Genomic DNA, 22,945 nt, shown 5'->3' on the forward strand with positions numbered 1-22,945 from the left:
CCCTTTCTGCCCCACCTCTCCCTGCTCTCTCCCTTTCTGCCCCACCTCTCTCTGCTCTCTCCCTTTCTGCCCCACCTCTCCCTGCCCTCTCCCTTTCTGCCCCACCTCTCCCTGCCCTCTCCCTTTCTGCACCACCTCTCCCTGCTCTCTCCCTTTCTGCCCCACCTCTCCCTGCTCTCTCCCTTTCTGCCCCACCTCTCCCTGCTCTCTCCCTTTCTGCCCCACCTCTCCCTGCTCTCTCCCTTTCTGCCCCACCTCTCCCTGCTCTCTCCCTTTCTGCCCCACCTCTCCCTGCTCTCTCCCTTTCTGCCCCACCTCTCCCTGCTCTCTCCCTTTCTGCCCCACCTCTCCCTGCTCTCTCCCTTTCTGCCCCACCTCTCCCTGCTCTCTCCCTTTCTGCCCCACCTCTCTCTGCCCTCTCCCTTTCTGCCCCACCTCTCTCTGCCCTCTCCCTTTCTGCCCCACCTCTCCCTGCCCTCTCCCTTTCTGCCCCACCTCTCCCTGCCCTCTCCCTTTCTGCACCACCTCTCCCTGCTCTCTCCCTGTCTGCACCACCTCTCCCTGCCCTCTCCCTTTCAACCTGTTTCTCCTTCCGCTCTTGTCCCTTTCACCTGCTCCTCTCCTCTTCAACACCTGCTCCCCAACCCTTTGTGCTTCTTCCTTTCATCTCCCTCATCCTTTATTTGACCATCGGCTGTCCGTCCTGCCCTCTGCCCTTCTCTTCTCTCTTCTCTCCTGCTCTTCCCTTCTCTTCTCTCTTCTCTCCTGCTCTGCCCGGCCCACAGAGAGAGAAAGGGCTCGGTTGGCAGCCGTCTTGGATCTCTTGCTTACCTGAGTGACAACCAGGACGTATTTGACAACCCCGTCCCGCAGCCACGTTACCTTCCTGCCAGGAGCTACACTATTGACACCCCCTACTCCTCGGTGGACCGCTCCCCTGCCCCCTCTGTGCCCCCTCTGAGAGAGGAGGACCCACCCGCCACGTCCCCAGCTACTAGCCGGGCCGCGTCCCCTCCCGCCTCACGTCAAGTTGACATTGTGGACAGTCCTGCAGGCAGTGACGCCACTACCTCTACCACCGTGTCCACCGGCCATAGCTCCATCCACAGCCCCCCCCCTCCAACCGCTGCACCCATGGAGAGGAACACCGGCAGAGCCAAGACAGAGGAGACTTCCTCCCCCGCCGTCCCTGTCACCTCGGCCAGCGTCCTCCAAAAGGTGCCCGAGCCGAGGCGCCCATTGGCGGGCGCACGCAGGGAGGTGGAGGCCCCTTCCTCTGGCTCCCTGTACAAACAAGCACAGTACAACCCCATGGAACCCAAGCCTCCCGGGGTGTCTCGGGTTTCCGCCTCCCTGCCCAGGAGCTACCAGAGATCGGATAGCGAGCGTCTCACCTCAGTCGTCACGCCCAGGCCCTTCGGGACCCAGTCCACCCGCATCGGCTCATTTCCCCGGGCCTTCACAGTGAGTACTGGACTATTCTACAGCTAAATAGAACCTGCACCCGGCCCGCGCAGTGCATAGGACTGAAGGACGTCTAGAGGGCAGGATGAACTGGGTGTTTATTTGGCAATAAGAAAACCTTGGTCTTGTTGGTCTGTTACAGTGTTGTCTATATGAAGTACTGTACATCAGAGTCACCCAGTCATATCTGATTACTTTGTTTGTGAATAATGGATGAAGCTAATGTTTTTATATTGCTAACTCACTTAGAAGAGCAGCTATTTTCAGCCTTCACTTTTAGCACTGTTACAGCTAATGATAGATGATACATAATGCTTCATTGTATCAGGGGAAATAACTGTCAGGTTTCAACTTAGTGTTTGTCTGTCAGGCCCAGACATGATAGGTTATGATGTCATTTGGAACTCTTGAAGCAGTTCCAGTTTACGTTCCACACCTCTGGGAAATCAACCCACACATCTACTGTACATTCTCCAAATGCATTCCCCCCATTCAAAAGTCTTAAAAAGACACTATAGTCACCAAAAGCTCAATTCTTTATTGAAGTTTTTTTCATGTGCATTCCATTCTCATGTACTTGAGACTCAAGCAGTGTGTACTTTGCCACTCCTCCCTCATGCCCTGACAGATGGATGACTCTCAGAAGCGTGTGAACGGCGACGTGGAGGTTTCTAAGAAGTCGTCCGTGCCGAGCCGCTACCACCGGTTCATGACCTCTGAGGACGAGGCCCACTCCAGCTCGGCCCACAGCAGCGAGGAGGAAGAGGAGGCCACAGGGAAAAGCATCGCCCCTGTCCAGAGCGTATCGCCCGTGCCTCCCCAGGTCAAGAGTGAAGCCCCGGTCAGTCAGGCTCCAGCCAAGGAAACCAACCGGGTACTTAAATTACCTACTGTTGACAACAACAACAAAACAGATCAGCTTTTATGTACATGCCATATTACAGGCGTCGTAAAATAAAATAATACAAGCATTTGCCAAATAAACTGTGTTCAAGAATGAAAATGTATTAATAATGTATAATGTATTTTTAGCTTTGAATACTGTAATACTGTAGTGAGTGATGTAGATCAGATGCACCATAACAATGCACTTTAATTGAACCTGAAGTTTGATGGCACTTGCAAAAAGACAGTTTGCCTAAATAAAAGTTAGTAAAAAATACAAGGCAAAGGAGTCCGCATTACAGAAGGTACAGTAGAGGATCTAGGCTTGGCTATAAATCATTCATTCATAGGAACAAGGGCTTCTCCATTCCCTGGAGCTGGAGCCAAACCAAAGCAGGCTGCTTACATACAGACACACAAACCCCACATGCTGACTCTCCTCCAGGGCTATGGAAAGCCAGGATCAGTCAGACAGTAAAGGGTGTTAGGGAGGGAGATGAAAAGGTTGTGTTCATGTATATTAATCTACAGTATGTGATGTAAAATAATTGAGTTTTTGAGAGGTTCAGTTTACTTACTTACAAAGTCCACATACTCAATTATATTATTAATTAATACACAGGACAAGATGTTACTATCCCTTGTGCCAAAATCCGAGGAAAAACACATTTAGAAGCCCAATCCAGAATAAAACAAGCTAACAGCCTAACAAACTAATAAACAAGACACAAATCACCAGTTACCTACCCTAGCCAACAGCAGTATGAAGCATGTCATTGGGGTTTTCAAGTGGGCACCTTCCTTCACCGACGTTTCGTTAAGAAGGCTTAACGGTGTAATCCAGCGTCCTGGAAACACCTCCCTCCATGCTACCACCGCACAACTGCATATTACCTCACTATCTAAGCCTAGCTATCCAGGTCGGTTATATATATATATATATATATATATATATATATATATATATATATATATATATACACACACAAACATATACATCATCATATATACATCATCACAGATAAGTTAGTGCTGGTACAGAGGCATTGTACAGTACAGTACTTGTGGTGCAGAGATTACATCTTTTACTTGTCATTTCGGAAATTAATTTAGCATCTGTGGCAGCAGTCAGACAAGATACAATACAATACAACAATGATACATATTTGATCACAAAGTGCTTCACACCAACCCTAGTGAAAAATTATTAGATACAAAGTGCGAGTGCAAATTGACAATATGGTTGAAAAAACATCCTCATAACAACCACAACAAGGGCCCATCGCAAGCTCAATCATAATTATTGTTGGTGTTCTCCTCATTGATCAACAAGTGTGTGTGTGTGAGGGGGGGGGACACTCAGAGCATTCATGGAGGCAGTTACACTGCTGATATGGCAGGACAACAGGACCATTCATGATAGATTAGGATTTCTGTGAGGTCAGAGGCTACAAACAGGAACAGAATTAGACCAGATAGATTGAGTAGTTTTGTAGTCTATGAGTGAATTAGATTAATAGTTAAATATTAAAGGTGTGCTTATGAAATGATGTGTTATTCAAGGTGAAACGGTTACATTTTTCACATCTGTGTGTGTGTGTGTGTGTGTATGTTTGGTTCCTAGGAGAGCTACTGTGACATGCGGATCAGCCTCAATCAGAAGCCCAACAGCAGCAGAGACTTTGGCTTCCAGGCCGAGTGGGACTCCACAGGAGCTCACGTCACATCCATCCAACCAGGTAAGCAGACGTCCTGCCAGGCTGGGTGCTCTGAAAATAATCACTTCATACATACACAGGGATTTGATGTGAACTTTATTCAACTCCCATAATGAATATTTCATTACCAGTGAATTAATTGCATTGGTCCACCAGTGGCCCAGCACCGCAGATCAACCAGAACTGGCAACTGTCACCTCTAAAGCTGGGCATACACTGTACGATTTTAGAAATGTTGTTTAATTGCATCTCCTATTGTACGAGTAAATCATCTGCAATGTAAAACCAAAGCTCACAAGTTATGTGCTCACACTGTACAGTCCGGTTGCCAAGGTCTGACTTGAGTGCTCTCACTGTACGTGTAAAATAGAAAATAAAGCGGCTTGTCGGCCCCTGGGGGCCGTTCTGGCTATTGACAATTGTCACTAATAATTAGTGACAATTCAATTCAAACAAATTATTTGTTTGAATTGAAGCTCCGATGCAGGTAGCAAGGCATCTGTCCCTCTCTCACACACAGATGCAAGTGAGCAACACCAACAAACTAACAAGCTATACTAACAAAGCTAAGGTTAGATAAATCCAAACCAAAAATTAGGCAGCTGCAGATCAGCGGCTTTTTCCTGACAACATTTTTGTCTCGTTCATATCGGTCGTGATGTGAGGAAATATCAAAGAGGCAGGTAGCTTGACCAACCTGTCAGGCGCATCTCTGGTCAGGCACAGTGAGCAAAAGCATAGACTGTATGGAGAAAAGGCATTGATTTGGGGGGAATTGACTCGTGGTTCTTCTGCTTCAACTGTGCGAGAGAGCCTGACGACGGCAGACCAACATGACTTTACTGTACATGTCAGAAATACATCCGATGGCCGCTCAGGAGCAGGTAACAATCACCCAGGACCTGAAATGGGAGTCGAACATCAAAGCTGTCACCAAGAAGGCACAACAGAGGATGTACTTTCTTCAGCGGTTACAGAAGTTCAAGGTGCCAAAGACAGCGTTGATGTTTTTCTACACCACCATCCTCACCTCCGCCATCACCATCTGGTATGCTGCTGCTGCCCGCAAGGACGTCTCCAGGCTGCAGCGCATCATCCGCCGAGCTGAAAAGGTTGCAGCCTGCCACCCATTCAGGACCTACGTACACACTGCCAGGATGCTAAAGCAGGCTCAGAAAATGATGGCCGACCCCACCCATCTAGAACATAAACTCTTCAGGGTCCTCCCCCATGGCAGAAAACTGATCTAGCAGTACCAGAACCTCCCGTCACAGGGACAGCTTCTACCCAACTGCCATCCGCCTCTTCAACGAGACCCGAAAGCCCCCACAAATCAGGACTTTGTCACTCCCTCCCCCCGATGTCCCCTGAGGAAACCAGCTCTGCAACGACTGGGGTCCCCCCTTGGACACTTAAAGGAAGGCTTTGCCAATTTAAATGACTTTTACTTGACATCTTACACCGATTCCTAACTGGACACGATGCCACCGAGTGAGTGAGTGAGTGAGCGAGCGAGCGGACATCAGATAGTTTCAGTTGATTTCAGAAGATGTCCTGACCTGCTCTGTATGAGCCAACAGGCTTGGCGATGTGTCGCTTGATTGAGAAAAACGCTGGCCTTGGCTCTATTTGCTTCGTGCACGACAACACCTTCAAAATAGGGCATTTTTGGACGTGAAGCTTGTCCTGCTTCCCACTATTGGACATTGATCATAGTATATCTGGACTTTTTTTCTTTTTTTTTTTACATATATATATCTTTTTGATAGAACGGAACACAATCAAAACAAAACAGACAAACAGGCTCAGACACAGGAAAAGGGGGAAAAAAGAAAATAACATTCAGTATATTAGGAAGAGGTGTTACATGGACATTTTACATGGACATTATCCTACGGAAACTCGAAGCACGACGCAGCTGAAATTCGACCTGACACTAAAATGAGTCGTGCGGCCCACAAATCGGGTCAGAAACAGGTTTAATTTGTACAGTATATGCTTCGCTTAAGGTTCTCAATGGTCAGTGCAAGTGGAAAAATAACTCACAGGCAGTTGTCATATATACTTCTCACTAAAGCTAGCTGATGTATTCACAGATACAGCAGTAATTTTGGAAAGCAGTGTTTGTGCTCTCATGTATTGCAGTCAGGCACTGCTGGTTAGTCCTCAGCATGCCTTCCAGCAGGAGCCCATTGCAGTGGCTCTGCCAGGCCTATGTAGGGCAGCATCTATCTGGGTCAGATCTGCTGGGCCCGAGCCTCTCTTTCTACTGACGTTTCTCCACCTCCTTATGTTGCCGTGTAGCATAAGAACATTTGATTGTGAAAAAATAAAAAATAGCTTTGACGCCGCATCTTTGTTGTCAGCGTCAAAACTGCTCAGCGTTTCTCAGGCCTTTCCATGTCACAGACCCCCAAATAGACACACACTAGGCCACAGACCCCCATTTGATAGGATTTGACCCCAAAGAACCCCCATATGTGAAGTTTTGTTGTTTTAATTGAGTATTGAATTATATAGCTGTCTACACGGTACCTCAGGAGATAATAGTGGTGAGAGTGAAACCTATATTTAGTATAGTCACACTCTCTAATTGGGTTAATTTCTAGTAAATTAAATTATCGTGTGATTTTGCTGGTCTTATACAACAATGTCAAGATTTTCTGCTCATGTATCGTTCTAATATTACCTCCAAAAGATAAAGAATTCCACTACTATGCTGAAGAAATTGCAATAACTAAGAGTGATGGAATTGGGGTCACTTGTCCTACCTTCTCTGCTAATGGTGTGCCGGCCCGGCCCTGTGTCCTGTTCCTCTGTCTGTCTGTGCAGGCAGCCCGGCAGATATGTGCCAGCTAAAGGTCGGGGATGAGGTGCTGACGCTGAGCGGCCACCGGGTGGCAGACATGAGCTACACAGACTGGAAGGCCAGCACGGAGGAGGCTCTGCAGCAGGGCAGCCTGGTCATGGACATACGGCGTCACGGCAAGAACAGTGAGTCGTGTGTGTGCGCGCGCGCATGCATTTCTGTGCGCGTGTGCGTGAGAGAGAGAGAGAGATTCAAAGAGGATGAAAGAGTTGAACCACTTTAAGGGTTGCATTCCAGGACTGACAGTGCTGCTTATGCTGGTTGCGTTGCTAAACGGTTTTGACAGTTTAAATTGGCCCGTAAACTGTTGTGAAATCATCCCTGAATGATATCATGACAGTTAGACGGTAAAGGTCTAATAACTCTGTTCTTCTACTCTGGGAAGGGACAATAGTTTTTGTATTGATAAGGGACTTCAGTGGCTATTTAAGGGACTTCACTGGCTATTTAAGGGATTTCAGTGGCTATTTAAGGGACTTCAGTGGCTATTTAAGGGATTTCAGTGGCTATTCTCTCCCTTACTGCTTATTTCTATACCGTCTGTCTCTGTTTTTGTTTTCTTTGTTTTCTATGTTTCTTTGTCTTTCTCTTTCCTGTACGGTGTTTACCTTGTGGACAACTAACCTAGCTCAGGTACATGGTCCTCTGAGTGCAAGCGCGCTCCTTTTACGGTGTTAGTATAACAGGCTAACTAGTTTCTACCATGTCAGTGTCACTTTGCCAAAACAATAATCCCCCAGCCTAGCTGACTCCAGCTGAATGTGCTAACATACTTTGTTGAAATAGATCAACTTAGTGTAGTGGATGTGAGCCTGTTAGCAACACTGTGGGCTTTATAAAAGCTGTGATAGACTGCATGGCTGGGGAAGGTGGTTTCTCTGTCGCCCCCTGCTGCTCTCTAATAACACCATAACAGCAACCTTACTCCCTGCTTAATAGTGGTTATTAATGTATTATTATAATCAGAACAGACACATCAGTGTCAAATGTTGGGTTTTCACATGTACATTATGTGCATACACAACTGATACTCATATCGTACATGGGCAGGGTGTCCGGGTGGTGCAGCGGTAAGATTCCCTGCCTACCAACACGAGGGTCGCAGGTTCGCGATGCCGTGTTACCTCCGGCTTCGTCGGGCGTCCATACAGGCACAATTGGCCATGTCTAGGGGTGGGAAGCCGGATTAAGGGTATGTGTCCTGGTCGCTGCACTAGCGCCTCTGGTCGGTCAGGCTGCCTGTTTGGGAGGAGGGGAACTGGGGGGAATAGTGTGATCCTCCCACTCGCTACATCCTGCGGGTGAAGCCCCTCGCTGCCAGGTGAAAAGCGGCTGGTGACAGGCAGCACATGTATCAGAGGAAGCATGTGCCAGTCTACAACTCTCCCCAGATTGGCAGACGGGGGGCAAGGACCCGGACAGCAGGAGGAATTGGCCAAGTACAATTGGGGAGAAAAGCCGCGGGGGCTTGGGGGCGGAGAGAGTACATATGCACACAGATGCACAAACATGCCTTCATGTGTGCATACACACATCTACATCATATGTCATGTGTGTCATATGTCATGTGTGCATACATACATCTACATCATATGTCATGTGTGTCATATGTCATGTGTGCATACATACATCTACATCATATGCTTTGCCATTGCATTGTCTGCATGCAGACTGGGACAGAGATCGGCCTTCCCCACCATTTAAAAGCCATAAGACCATCAATCTGACCAGTACGGATCGTCCAATCCTCCTAGGTTCCTCCGACGCAAACACTGTCAACAGCTTGGATTTCACTTCACGCAGATCCACAGAAGCGCTGACAACCAAGGAGGTCCCCACCCATCCAATCATTGTAAGTGACCTCAGATAACTGAAGTTGACGTACAGGGTTAATTGCTTTCTGTTGTCTCTCTCTGAAGGGTGTGTCCTGCTTGGATAAGGCCACACCAGCCAGTCTGTATTCTGTAATGTGCGTGCTTTATTGTTCCTGTTCAATGCGTGTACGTGTGTGTACGCCCTGCCATGTCTTCCTGCAGGATGTGGCCTCAAACGGACTGAACGGGGCTTTCCGTGAAGAGTCAGTGACCAAGAGAAACAAAGGTAAAGAGCAGAGCACACAGTCTTGCAAAACACTTTCTGAAATTCTGTTTGGCCATGAAAGCTGTTCTCAATGCAGAGACATAGCAACAAGGGTCTGCTTTTTTGTGACCTGGCTTTGAAAGAAACATTATTAAAAGGCAACTTTGCCGATTTCTGACCAGCTTTGTATAGTTACAAAATGAGTAGTATATTACTGTATGTAAATGAACTATGTTTAACTTCCCTCCATCTTGCCTGGACCGAGAGCTCCCCGTTCATTCGCAGAACTTTATTTGGTGCAGGAAATACTGCGAATGAAGGTAGAGAGAGCAGTAATGATAGTGATAGTAAAAGTGGTCGTGACAGTGATAGTGACAGTAATAGTGAAACGTGACAAAACTGCTCCAAATGACGTCATTATGACTTTTTGACTATGACTTTCTTTGTATATCTAATTCATGTCAATGTGTGTTATGAAGATGTTTTTTCCTTAGGTAAAACTTGTTTCTCTCCTTAGATAAAACTTGTTTCTCTCCTTAGGTAAAACTTGTTTCTCTCTTCTACTGTTTTCCATTTCTCATGTAGAGTCAGAACCCATATCTTTGAAAAACTTAAAACGGAGGTCAGAGTTTTTTGAACAAGGTAAAAAGCGCTGATCTAAGCGGGGCTGTTAATGACGGGTTGACTTGTCGCTGGGCGCTCTGTGCTTTCGTCTCACCAAATTAAACTGGTTTCTAAGGGGCTTTTTCATCTGGTGTGCATGTTTCCTGTCAGCCGAGACCTCATGTTCAATCGATACGTACGCTTTAATTTAATATCAATTGATCTAAGCTTTAATTTAATATCAATTGATCATGAGCCTGTGGGGATTGAAATAGAACCTGCAATTTTTTAGATTCTGCCATGGCTCTATTTTGGGGCTATTGCTTTTTTGTTGTTGTTGTCAGTCTGGCTGGTGCGAGAGCATAACCCTTTTGCTGTGCCCCTTCCCTCTTCAGGCTGCTCAGGGCCCAGTGTCAGTGCGCTGGTCTACCTCTGTGGTAAACAGGGTTGCGTGTGCGGTGACCTCCTCACCTCCACCTGCTGGTACAACTGAGGCACTGACATGCTGTCCCAAGCCCAAGGAGCTGAGACAGTCGAGTGCAGTAGCTGTCGACCTTTATGGCGTCATTAAAGTCTCTTCACATAATGTACCAAACAAGCGTAACTTTAACTTGATTTATTATTAGCAGATGCCCAGAGGCTACAAATATCCATTATATTGCCAGAAAGGCAAAAGTCACAAACATTGCACAAAAGTTGCCGTGTGAGAAAATGTAACTTCTTGTCTGTTTGATCAAGATGAAGATAAGCGCATAAGCTGAGACATAATGGCAAAGAAAACATGATTTGGCACAATTTGTGCATAAAAACAACACACTCTGCTCCAACGGCCATGCAGCATGCCAGATTCTGTGCCAAAGTACCAACCACAAATACACAAATATGGATCTCCGGATGCGTTTGTGGTGTTTATTGTGTGGTGGTTATGGTTATAGTTTTTCACTTTGCTGTGCATGATGTTAAAACGCATTCCTGTTGCACCCGTGTGATTATTAACAGTCAGTTTCTCTTGGCATGCGTGTGTTGAAGTGCCCTTTAGCCTTTTCCTCTGGTTGCTCTGTACTTGTGTGCATCTTGTGCATGCAGCTGATGTGCTCGTTGTGTTCTGTGATCTCTGTGCATTTGTTTGTTCTTATTTTCTCTACAATCAATGTATTGATATGTTTGGTTCGCCGTCCAGTGTAAATGTCAACTAGTGGGCGGTCTTTCATTCAATGATTCAATAACTCTTTGTGGGGGAAATTAGAACACGTTTGTTGCTCGAGGCTTTTGAAAACATCAATCACTGTTGTGCTTTCAAATGCCATTTCCAATCACGATTTGGTACTTGACTTTAAAATCGAGTTGAACGTTTAATCGGCCTGTCAACTTTGTGTCGATATGGTATATAGCCTCCAGGTGAAGTTTTAAAGGTCCAGTATGATCCATTGCTCTGACCGTACATATTTTTATATATTTATTGGATGAATTTCTCTCTTTTAAAGGAGGATCAGAGTCTGCAATATCAGATGTGAGTAGTATTCAATATATCAATATCAGATGTGAGTAGTATTCAATATATCAATATCAGATGTGAGTAGTATTCAAAATATCAATATCAGATGTGAGTACTATTCAATATATGAAGGGGAGCTTTTCCTCTGTTACGTCTATTCCTCTAATATGACAACATCTTTGAATTCCACAGTTATTACAAAGCCAGGCCCATTATTAAGCATGGCACAGCACTACTGAACAGAGACAGGTTCACTCTGCCTCTTAAGCCCTTGGTTTCCCATTAAGAGAGCTGTCACTTTCCTAACTTGAATTAAACTAGTGAAATGTACTATTGTAATGCCATAGAGTTGGTTAAGATGCGGTCGAGTTGATGGCTGCTGTTGATGTAGCGACACTACAGTATCTCTAGACTAATAGGATTTGATGTGCGGTACATTTACACTGCATGTGTATCCTCTCTTTCATCAGATACCCGTGCCCTCAATCACTCCCTCCGCCACCCGCTGGTCTTGGGACCCAGAAGAGGAGCGCAGAAGACAGGAGAAATGGCAGAAGGAGCAGGAGCGCCTCCTACAGGTGAATAAGGACTCAATTGATAACAGTGACTGCTCATAAGCAGCCTGTTAATCCATTAATGGAAGTAATTGAGCCCCTCTTCAAATGAAAAAAACTCATATGAATGATTCAGACAGACGAGTTGAAATTTAGACCCGGTTGAAGGACCCATGTTACCCTTCTGTGAAATCTGTTGTGTGTCACATCTGTTGATGAGATGGGGTGCAGAGCACTGAACTGACAGGCTAGTTAACCTAATTATGCATTGACCAAAGACTCACATTGACCAAACACTGCTCCTAATCGCCTCAGAATAGAAACTTTACATAGCACCCAAGTGTGTGGAGAATCCATCTAACATACTGTATAGTAGAATCCTGTGAAAACATTTCTCTGAGCGCCTATTTCTGGTTTGAGATCAAAGGTGTGGATTGGATGGGCTGATGTAGCTGGGAAGGCTTGTTACTTCTTATTCCCTGTTGGTGTAGCGGCCTGGTTTTAAACTTCCTGCCACGGGCAAAGATTCTCTATCAACTTTCAGGGCAGTTAGATAAAACATAGGTGAGCTCTCAGTTGAAATGATCTAGAAGTATCCATCTCTCCATTAAACTTGGTATTCTCGGGGCGTCCGGGTAGTGTAGCGGCAGATTCCCTGCCTACCAACACGAGGGTCGCATGTTCGCACCCCCGTGTTACCTCCGGCTTGGTCCATACAGGCACGATTGGCTGGTGTCTGCGGGTGGGAAGCCAGATTGGGGGTATGTGTCCTGGTCGCTGCACTAGCGCCACCCCTGGTCAATCAGGGCACCTGGTCGGGGTGAAAGGGAACTGGTGGAAATAGCGTGATCCTCCCACGTGCTACGTCCTGCCGGTGAAGCTCCCCCTGTCAGGTGAAAAGAAGCGGGTGGCGCATGTGTCGGAGGGAGCATGGTGCTAGTCTCGGCTCTCCCCAGATCGGCAGAGGGTGGAGCAGCGACCGGGGCAGCAGCGGGAAGAATTGGCCAAGTACAATTGGGGAGAAAAATCGGGGGAAATCAGGCAGGGGAAATGGTATTCTCACTGTAAAATGCACAATATTGCCATGTCATTTAGAATAACCTCAGATAGGTCTTTGTATTTCAAGGGAACCACTTCTAGTTTTGTTGAATCCAAAGGTGTGTGTCTGTTTGAGTGTGAGGATCTCCTTCTCCCTACTTTTCACCAGGAAAAATACAAGCGTGACCAGGAGAAACTGGAGGAGGAGTGGCGCAGGGACCAGCAGGATGCTGCCAACAGCACACCCCAACAGGAGGTAGAGGGCAACGCAACAACTCTATGACATTGACAGGACAATTCAGTTATATATTCAATTATACACTACATCATATACATTTTATATATCGTTGTACTTTGTAAATTGCTCAAGAAAATATTAGATTCAAATTAATTCCTAGGCCAACCCCCCAAAACAGATAGCATGAAAAGGACAAGAAGTTTAATTTGTATTGTCTCACAACACTAAATAACCGCAACAATCACTTCACCAAACACTGAGATTTCTGACTTTCAAAACCATCTTTCTGGCCTCCCACTCTTATTTTCAACTGCTCAACAATGGAGGACAGTGTTATGAGCAACCGACCATCGGCGCAAATAATTTCAGCTACAAAGGCTAATATGATTTATTCTCAAGCCAAAAAGGCAAATGACAGGCTATTATTACTAGAAATATCCTGCACTCCACACACCCATTTCTAGCTCCACACTCCCATTTCTAGCTTCACGCGCTGATTTCTAGTGCCGCTTGCTCGCGCGAAGCGCATGCGCGGTAGCGTGCCCTGCAGAGCGGATCCCCTCCGCCTTATTATAGTAGTGAGTTTATTATTACAGTATTTTACACTGTGATATTACTTTTCTGCATACTTGAATACATTGTGCATTTGTGCAGTGTGTGTCAATTATGGGCCGACCACTGTCAGGTAAGGGGACAGGAGGTACTAACTAGAGGTTTGGTGTCTTCACCATAGACTTGTGTAGAAGGAGATAAGCTGCATAAATGTTGTTGCAGTTCCTACTAATCGCAGATAAAGGCAATAGACTTCTTAATGCCCCTTTTAAAAACATATAATTACTTATACTTAACACACTTACACGTTTCTCTCCTTCCTGGCCTCCAGCAGCCAAGCAGCCTGGAGGTGAACAACCACAGCGCCAGCCCACACTCGCCCCTCTCACCCCTCACCCCCGTCACCCCCCTCAGCCAGCCCACCTCCCCATGGGAAGACAGGGCAGAGGAAGAGCGGAAGAGGAGTGCGGAGCAGGAGCGCCAAAGACAGGCGGAGGAGAGGAGGAAGAGGGAAGAGGATGAGCGAGAGCTGCAGCGCCTCCAGGAGGAGAGGAGGAGGAGAGAGCAGCAGGAGGACGAGGAGAGGAAGAAGAGGGAGGAGGAAGAGCTGAGATGGCAGAGGAGGAGAGAGGAGGAGCGGGGCGAAGAGAGGAGGCGACAGGAGGTGCACGAGCAGCAGCAGCAGCAGCAGTGGTCAGTAGAGACACTGCTCTCCTTCCCAGGGTTCCACGGGTCCTTGAAATCCTTGAAAGTTTGTGAATTTGAGGGAGGATCAAGGCCTTGAAAGATTTTGAAAATAGACATAAGTAGATATGGGACGGGTCATTATTTTATTTATTTGTTTGTTTATTTAAAAACAAAAATTGGATATAACGTGTAACACAGCACAGTTGAGAAGTGTTCACACAGTTCTCATTATAAAAATTCTCAGTATTGTAATTCACCTTGATCCGTGTCTCAAACTATGCCGTGCTGGGTCCTTGAATTTGAGGGACTTGGGCCTGGGAAGTCCTTGAAAGATCCTTGAATTTGATGTTTCAGAAGGTGTGGGAACCCTACCTTCTACTCAGCCCACACTTAGTTTAAATGTCCCTTTGCCTCCCGCATCCGTCTGTCTCGCTGATGCTAACCAAGTGTCAAATATAACCTGCCTTGTCTGTGCGTCACCATAACTCCAACTAATGTGTTTGCATGTGCTTTGTCCTCGGCCTGTGTGCTGTAACCCTCTCTGCACCGACCCTTCACTAAAGGGCTGGTGAATCCCATGGCTTTGCCAATGTCCAGCCTGAACTATCATTTGCAGACAGGTTAGTATGGGAGAATAAACATGCATTTTTGTGTGCAGTCAAACCGTATGGATCATGCCTGTTTAAAATCCCAGTTTAACCTTCACGCTCCTAATCGCACCATACAGCACATGCAACTAACATATGTAAGCAGTACATGTGTCTTCCCATAACAAAAAGTAAAAAAAAAAGAAAAAAGTCTACTTCATGTTAGTGTCCAGCAATGACTCAAATCTATTGCCCTGTTTCAAAGTAATAACCTAGGTTGCTCCATGTGGCTTTTAATTGATCTGTTACCTCTGTAAATAAAGCTAAATATGATTACTTTCATTGATTTTTCTACTAGATCCTTCAATATTTTCTGTTTGATTGACAGGGCAAAGTCTAAATCAACTCCCCAGCTCGATGAAGTGGAGAAACCAGAGAAGAAAGGTCAGTCATTTCACCCATCAATTCACATTGAGTGAAGCAATCTAGATGATGGATGGCAGATTCATGAATGCAAAAGTGATGTGTGAGAATGGGAATATCAGAACCTGTCTTCTTATTTGCTGTAGTTAGGACCGGTGGACTGTGTGTGTACAGTATGTGTGCGACGTGCGTGCGTGTGTTTCACTGCATTTTTTCTGTTTTATAAGCTAGTCTGTACACATGTTGGGCTACACCCATGTGCGTGAGTCCATTTCTTTCCAAAGAGGCTGTGGTTAAGAGCTATGTGGCCTGCGCCCTAGGTGTGTATGGACGTATGGGGGGCATGTCCCACTGGCTGCTGGAGGAGCAGCTGAGGCACAAGCATGACAAACAGGCCCAAAGTCAGAGGGCTGCGTCAGAGCTGGAGATGGAGAGGAGGAACCTCCTCAATGCCATGAGATACAGAGAGCCAGAGAGAGGTGGGCCTGGCCCCCAAGCTCCCCGCCTCCAATCAATCTATTCCAATTATCATACTTTAAATCAGATAATCTGTCGATTTTGGCATTTCACCAAATCCAAGCTACAGCTGTTTGATTAAGAGCTGACCAATCAATGAATCAGGCAGCTGCACAGAAAATTACACACAGTAAAACAGTATTGATTTGCTTACAGTATATTACCTACCAGGCAATTGTTCTTGGGTTAATGCATCTGATACAAATTTGTTGAGCAAATGTTTGATTTTAAGAAATGATTACTTCATATTAAAGTTCCTATCGTTTAAATGCACTAGAATAATTCCCCAATTACTGTCTATAGCAGGTCCCTCTGTCATGAGACTGAATCACCACAGACTCAGGGGGGGAACACCAACGTCTGTTCCATCTGCTCTGTCTCTTTTTCTGTTTTCCCTGTCCGTTGCCAGCTGTGATTTACTTGTGACTTCCAACAACTTTTAATTTCACCCCCCAGCATCATTTTCTCTCGCCAAAACCGTTGATCTGGTCCCTGTGTATCCAGTGACAGGCAGTGGAGGGGGCGAGGCGTCGTGGAGGGACTCTCAGAAGAAGGGCCAGCAGGCCGTGTCCCAGGCCGAGGTGGAGAGGCAACAGATCCTGAAGGAGATGAAGAAGAAAACGCAGCTGCTGACAGACAACAGCTGGATCCGCCAGCGCTCCACCAGCACCGCCTCCAGCAAGGAGCCTGCCAGCCTGCCCATGCGCAGGTACGCTACCTCAACATATACACTGCCATGTGCAGGTACGCTACCTCAACATATGCACTGCCATGTGCAGGTACGCTACCTCAACATATACACTGCCATGCACAGATACGCTACCTAAACATATACACTGCGATGCGCAGGTACGCTACCTCAACATATACACTGCCATGCGCAGGTACGCTACCTCAACATATACACTGCCATGCGCAGGTACGCTACCTCAACATATACACTGCCATGTGCAGGTACGCTACCTCAACATATACACTGCCATGCGCCGGTACGCTACCTCAACATATACACTGCCATGTGCAGGTACTCTACCTCAACATATACACTGCCATGTGCAGGTATGCTACCTCAACATATACACTGCCATGTGCAGGTACACTACCTCAACATATACACTGCCATGTGCAGGTACGCTGCCTCAACATATACACTGCCATGCGCAGGTACGCTACCTCAACATATACACTGCCATGCGCAGGTACGCTACCTCAACATATACACTGCCATGCGCAGGTACGCTACCTCAACATATACACTGCCATGTGCAGGTACGCTACCTCAACATATACACTGCCATGTGCAGGTACGCTACCTCAACATATACTCTGCAGACATTACTCAAACTGCTCCTCCAATGATCTAAAGACATTAGGCAGGTAGGCTGATCTAAGGATGGAGTGTATAAAAAATATGTCAACGAATGAGGGAGTGACCAAAGACCAAAAATCCCTTTTGTAGTTATTTTGTGGTTTTGTGGGCTTCACTGGTGCAATGGTTGTTTTTTTAAACATACTAATATTCTGTAACATGCTCAAGTAAATACTGTATATTGGTATCAAATGCTGTTGATACAGGCTACCAGGCTGAATCTGCCTCCCCAAATCTGGTTTTATCATAAGTCTCAACTCAACAAGTACGAACACAACTCAATCAAAAATTCTGCTTCGGTGCACGGCCAAAGATGATAATAAAGGGAAAAGGCCAGCACTCTCAATGTCCTTTTCGAGCAATACAACGTATGCGTTTCAGCAAGTCGCCCGCTATATCATGAAGGCCACTTGCTGAAACAAGTCGCCTGCTATATCATGAAGGCGACTTGCTGAAGTGTGTACGTTGTTGTTAAAAAGACGAAAAAGGACATTGAGTGCTGGCCTTTTCCTTTTTTTATAGTCTTGAAAAAGCCTCATAGCAGGTACAGCTTTTAGCCAGACGGATGTACAGTAAATGCTTTCACTAACCAGCTAACATGGGCTGGCTGGGGTTGGCTTTGCAGAGGCGAGTCTCTTGACAACCTGGACGCCCCACGAACCTCCTGGCGCTCCTCGTGGACTCCGGGCAGCACCTCGTCAATCCCCAACTACAGCCGGCCTCACTCCGCCCTCTCCGGCAGCGCCTCTTTTTATGGCGGCCTGCCGGCGGCCCGGCCAGGCTCGGCCACCCTGCCCTCCTCCTACTCCATGGGGTCCCTCAGAGGCGCGGCTGGAACCCCCTCGTCCCAGCGTTCCACTTCCCCCTCGCCCTCCTCCCCCTCGCCCACCACCTCTCCGGAGCCCACTGAGATGCGCTCCCAGCTGCGTAGCAGGTAACACCCACTGACCTCAAAATAACACCCAGGGCGCTGCTTAGCTAAATGCTCCCAACAAGCAGACTCTTACCATAACCTATTATTATATGTTATAATTGGCTGATAGGTCGATCTCGGGCCATCAATAAGTAGCTCGCCAAAGAAATCCAAAATTTATTATTTTATTTTTATTTTGAATGCATAAACTCAATCTCACTCATGTATAGCTAAGGCCGTGTGTCCATCTAGCGTCTTTTTCCGACCATTAAACGCTGGAAGCAGTGTGAAACTAACGTTAGTTCAGTGCGGTAGTAGCTTGATAGCTGACAGCTACTGTAACATTAGCTAACAACACATACAGTGATTTAGCTCAACACTCACCAGAAATATTAAGTGTCAAGCCAATCTGCTCCCACAATTGAGCCTTTCTGTCTCTGTTGCGATAGTTTCTCCATGATTAGTTGCCAGAAAAGGAGCACCCGACACCAGCGTCTTTCTGAAAAGTTAAAATATTTTCAGCTGGAAGTGCTGGGAGTCGGGCGCACAAAAACATCGGAGCGCTCTGAAAATAGACGCTGGGCGCAGTGCACTTTCTCTAGACGTCCTCTTCCTCTCCCCCCATTGGAAACAACTGAAAATAGACACCGGAGCTGATGAAAAGACGCTAGGTGGACGCTAGGTGGCCCTTTTCTCAGTATCTACACTATTTAACATGATTAAATAATGTTAAATAAATAATATAATACTGTTAAAATGAGCTAAATATGTACTTGGGGGACAAGGGGAAAAGAAGTAGCTCGCGACTAGTTTTATATTTTCTAAGTAGCTCTCATCCTAAAAATGTTTGGGCACCCCTGCCCTAGTATATACCTGTGTGTGTGCGTGTGCGTGTGTGTGTACTGCATATGTCAGCACACTGCCTCTCGAATCATGCTTGTACATTCTGTAATCCAGGTCAGTGAGTGGCAAGAAAATCTGTACATTCTGTGACACCCCGCTGGGAAAGGGAGCAGCCATGATCATCGAGTCCCTGGGGCTCTGTTATCATTTGGGCTGTTTTAAGGTGAGAGCTGGTGGCCTGGAGATCTACAGAAACTAACCCTGTCTGATCATGGAATCCTCATTCTTTCACTACTAACCTGGTAAAGAGGAATGGATCACAAAGTCCTGATCCTTTTGCAGCTGAGCAAAGTAGATTTTCTGTGTAGCCAAGATCTCTGTTCATGCCAAAACCTGCAAGCCAAACTAATCAACCTTTCACTTTGTTGCTTCCTAACATCCTTACACTTGACTGGTTGTTGCTCCATCCTGGGACATTGGTCTTGACTTGGGTATGACCTTTTGGTCTCCTCCATTTGATTACTGATCCTGCCCGTCACTCTTCTGTCTGGTGTCTCTCATTTACTGTGATTTGTTTTCCCCACTTGCTCCTCATGGCTGTTGCTCTGAAGTACACACTGTACAATCCAGGACCTTCTGTCTGTCCTCACCACTCCTCCTGTGGAGTTGGACACTGTGGACTAGCGCTGACAGTCGATTGGGTCTCTCTCTAACGGCCGTCTTTCCTCACCTCCTCAGTGCATCGACTGTAAGTCCACCCTGGGAGGATCAGAGGCTGGGGCAGAAGTCAGAATACGAAGCAAACAGCTCTATTGTAACTCCTGCTACATGCGATTCAAAAGTGAGTATGTGAGAAAATGGCTCAACATGAGGATCTGTTGTTTTAGCCCTCGTTCACACCATACGCCAATCCCACGCTGAAGCGACGCACCCCTATGGCACTTTCATTTCCGCGTCCTTGTTAACAGGTGAGACCGTTCACACCGGCCACACGCCACGCCGAATCTACGCTGCAGCGATAGTTTCCGCTTTTGTTCTATTTTTCAAGCGTGCAGCGCGCTGCACCCGAGCTGCCAGGCATGAATTTAATGCAAGTTGTGAGCGGGGGGAGGGCAGCTCCGAGCAAGGCGCTGAGGATTGATGGTTTAGCGTGGCACTCAGCTTCTGTTAAGCGCTGCTTCTGAATAGCACCTGGTGTGAACCAAGGGTTAGGCTTTCCCATTATGTAATTTCACTGTTCCCTTCCTTGCAGCTGGCCAGCCAACCTCCATGTGACATGACTGTGCTGCAACAGATTGATGAAGAGACTACTTTTGACAACAACCCATGAACATTGCAGCCGTGGCAAAACACTTTGTGGCTAGCTCGGGAGCACTTGCATCGATGATTCTAGAAAGAAAATTGACTCGGCCATGAGAATCGTATTCCTTCTTTTTGTAGTGTGTGTGATTGAGAGGGTAAGCTTGAAAAAAAAGTTAGCAAATTTAATGTGTTTATATCGTATTAAGTATTACGAATTGTACAAAGTATAAGGGATGTGCATGCACCAGAAAGTTTTTAGATGTTTTAGCCAGAAACTACTCAAGCGTTATATTGTCTATAAGATTATTGAGGCAGGTCTTTGTTATTTAGAGATGGAAGAGTTTTTGTTAGGATCGGAGGAACCCTGCAGTATCATCTTCTCTCGTTTAGACTTCTTCTCTGCTGAGTCTTGCGCCATTAACCTGTTGTTGACCAAGGTATTCCTATCATGTCTATGTGCCTTTTTTGTTTGTGTAACAGGGGAGAAGTAATAAAGATTATTAGAAGTATATTGAAATATATTTAAAAACATAATTCATGTTTGCTTGGAGAGCACTTATCAGGAGTTTTCACTGATAGATTGAAGATTCTACACAAGCAGGTTTTTCACGAGGAAAACATATTGGATGGTGTTGAGGCAAACTTTCTTCAGTAACATTTGTAAATAAATGACCTTAATGCTCATCCTGTGTGGCTTCTACCTTTATTCATTAAACCATAGAGTTGCTTAATACATCATTATGATATTCTGCTATTATCATACAAGCTGTAATCAGAAATTCCCCATCCATTTTCTCTTTTTCTCCCTGCCTCTCTCCCTCTCTCCCTGTGTCTCTCTCTCTCTGTAGTGGTAATGAAAGGAATTTCAATGAGCCTTTGTGCAAGGTTCAGCCGACCTGCCTGCTCTACATGTATTTTCTCTAAAGCCAATTTGTCATGCATATTCCATTTACATGTACATTTGATTACACTATGATAAAGAAAATCTTTCCCCAAGGGGATAAATAAAGTATAAAGTATAAAGTAAAGTAAGTAAACTGTCCCCCTGTTTAATGAAATTGTATCCGCATAAACATAGATTTAGTATTCATTATGTAAATGAATGGAAAGATTTCTGCAGACAGACTGCTCAGTTCTAAGGCTCCAAATGCATTTTGAACGACAAGGTGATAATTACATTTTATCCACTTCTCAACTAATGAAAATAAGCTCTTCTGAGACAACAGATGGGTGGACTGAGCATAAATAGTCCCTGGCCTGTCGAGGTGGAGCGTAAACAGTCCCTGGAGGCGGACATCTCCGGCTCTTTGATTCCCTTTTTAGGATTTTCTTGCCTCTCATGTGTGTGTGTGTGTGTGGGGGGGTTAATCCTAAAGCTTAAAGAACAAGCCGGGCCCACATGGCGCCGAGCACAGCCAAGTGGCCAAGAAATCTCAAACCTTCCATCATAAACATCCCCATCTCTCTTCCAGAGCCAAGGCCGCAAACAGCCTTCAGGAGAGGCTTTGACATGGAGAATGGAACAGTGTTGGTCTGAAGGTCTTCTGACTCTGCTGGGGCTTGCAGGCAGCACAAGTGATATCCTTGGCTGGTCAGAATGAACACAGATGGAAGAGCTTGATGTGCCTGCCATACGCTCCATCAGGCAGTCTCTCCTAACTTTCAGCTCACTGTCAGCTTCTTGATTCCAACTAATGCTCTCCTCCAGTAGATATCCAATCAGGGCCATGCAGCCCCATTTTTTATTTATATTTTTTTGCCTTAAGTTACTGTACAATGAACACACAACAGTGAGCCTGAATCACGCTCCATTATGACGAGTAGCCTACTGCTTTTGGAAATTGAGGCTTGGGTCTAGTTTGGACTTGGCCAAAAGGGGGCACTGTGATCTCAGGTTGCAGTATCGAAGGCTGAAATTATCCTTCAACTGCAGTCACTTTTATTTAGATGGATGAAGACTGTTGTTTGTTGTTGTTGTTGTTTCCACTACGCTACTCAGCATGTCAGGAAACATCAGATCTTTCTGTCAAGTGATGCATTGAAATCACAGGTGCTATGTCCTCGGAACCATACTTTCCAAAATGTGTACTCAGTCATAAGACTTTTAGTTTTAGCAGTTTACAAATTACACGTCACTGTCAACACAGTGGATTTCTGTTTTGACTGTGAATGTCTCCGGAGAATTTTCAGTAGCCTCGATGTCAGGATGATATGTTGGGCCACTCTTAGCTAATAAACTTGGATTTCTCATTAACAGCGATGTACAGCTGACATCTGAGACCCCGCAGTCCTTCGTCATCGGCTGTGTGTGGGCAAGTAGAGTGCCCTGCTGCTTAAAGTAGGACCTTTCAGAGAAACCATCAGGCACGAATCCACCTGCAATCTAAATTGATTCCATAATGACTCATGTCAGGCACTGTCTCACCAGACCTGTTGCCATGGCTCGCAGCATCCATGCATCTGGCTTGAATGCTGTTTTGAATTGAATCAAAAGGGATTAAGGAAAGCTCATATACCCCAAATATCTGGATTAAGATATTGTCAGATGATAGCACGGTTCAAACGTATCTGTAAATCAACCTATTATGCATAATAGCAAGGTGAGAGCAGTTACAAAAATAGTATTATGTAAACAGTGTTTTCACTTGTGTAGAGGTGGACTTTAAAATCATTTCTCCCACTAACGTATCCACATAAACTGTTAGACCTTGTTAGACAAGCACAACAGGGACTAAATGAAGATGGTGTAATTGGAAATATATATACTGTAACTGTACAGTAGCCTATAGACCAAATCACCGTGACGTCAC

The 22,945-nt window shown here is 45.9% G+C and overlaps 1 protein-coding gene across 6 annotated transcripts in view; it reads left to right on the top strand.

Moving 5' to 3' along the window:
* lmo7a (LIM domain 7a) overlaps positions 1-20,819 on the top strand; it is a 78,454-nt gene extending 57,635 nt beyond the window's left edge. The window contains exons 13-30 of one of the 6 annotated variants that reach the window (XM_083638599.1): positions 786-1,464; positions 2,093-2,338; positions 3,974-4,088; positions 6,900-7,061; positions 8,607-8,788; positions 8,973-9,036; positions 9,601-9,657; positions 11,103-11,128; positions 11,584-11,691; positions 12,875-12,961; positions 13,827-14,188; positions 14,746-14,802; positions 15,158-15,213; positions 16,165-16,417; positions 17,703-18,011; positions 18,948-19,056; positions 19,572-19,674; positions 20,086-20,819. In XM_083638599.1, coding sequence (XP_083494725.1) covers positions 786-1,464; positions 2,093-2,338; positions 3,974-4,088; positions 6,900-7,061; positions 8,607-8,788; positions 8,973-9,036; positions 9,601-9,657; positions 11,103-11,128; positions 11,584-11,691; positions 12,875-12,961; positions 13,827-14,188; positions 14,746-14,802; positions 15,158-15,213; positions 16,165-16,417; positions 17,703-18,011; positions 18,948-19,056; positions 19,572-19,674; positions 20,086-20,108 — 2,998 coding nt within the window. In that variant the 3' untranslated portion in view covers positions 20,109-20,819. The remainder of the gene's footprint in view (positions 1-785; positions 1,465-2,092; positions 2,339-3,973; positions 4,089-6,899; positions 7,062-8,606; positions 8,789-8,972; positions 9,037-9,600; positions 9,658-11,102; positions 11,129-11,583; positions 11,692-12,874; positions 12,962-13,826; positions 14,189-14,745; positions 14,803-15,157; positions 15,214-16,164; positions 16,418-17,702; positions 18,012-18,947; positions 19,057-19,571; positions 19,675-20,085) is intronic. The other 5 variants (XM_083638601.1, XM_083638600.1, XM_083638602.1 and 2 more) reach the window with 5 other exon arrangements.
* Positions 20,820-22,945: the final 2,126 nt, after the last annotated feature.

Source organism: Poromitra crassiceps (genome assembly GCF_964638095.1).
Source record: "Poromitra crassiceps genome assembly, chromosome: 6".
NCBI classification, from domain to species: Eukaryota; Metazoa; Chordata; class Actinopteri; order Beryciformes; family Melamphaidae; genus Poromitra; species Poromitra crassiceps.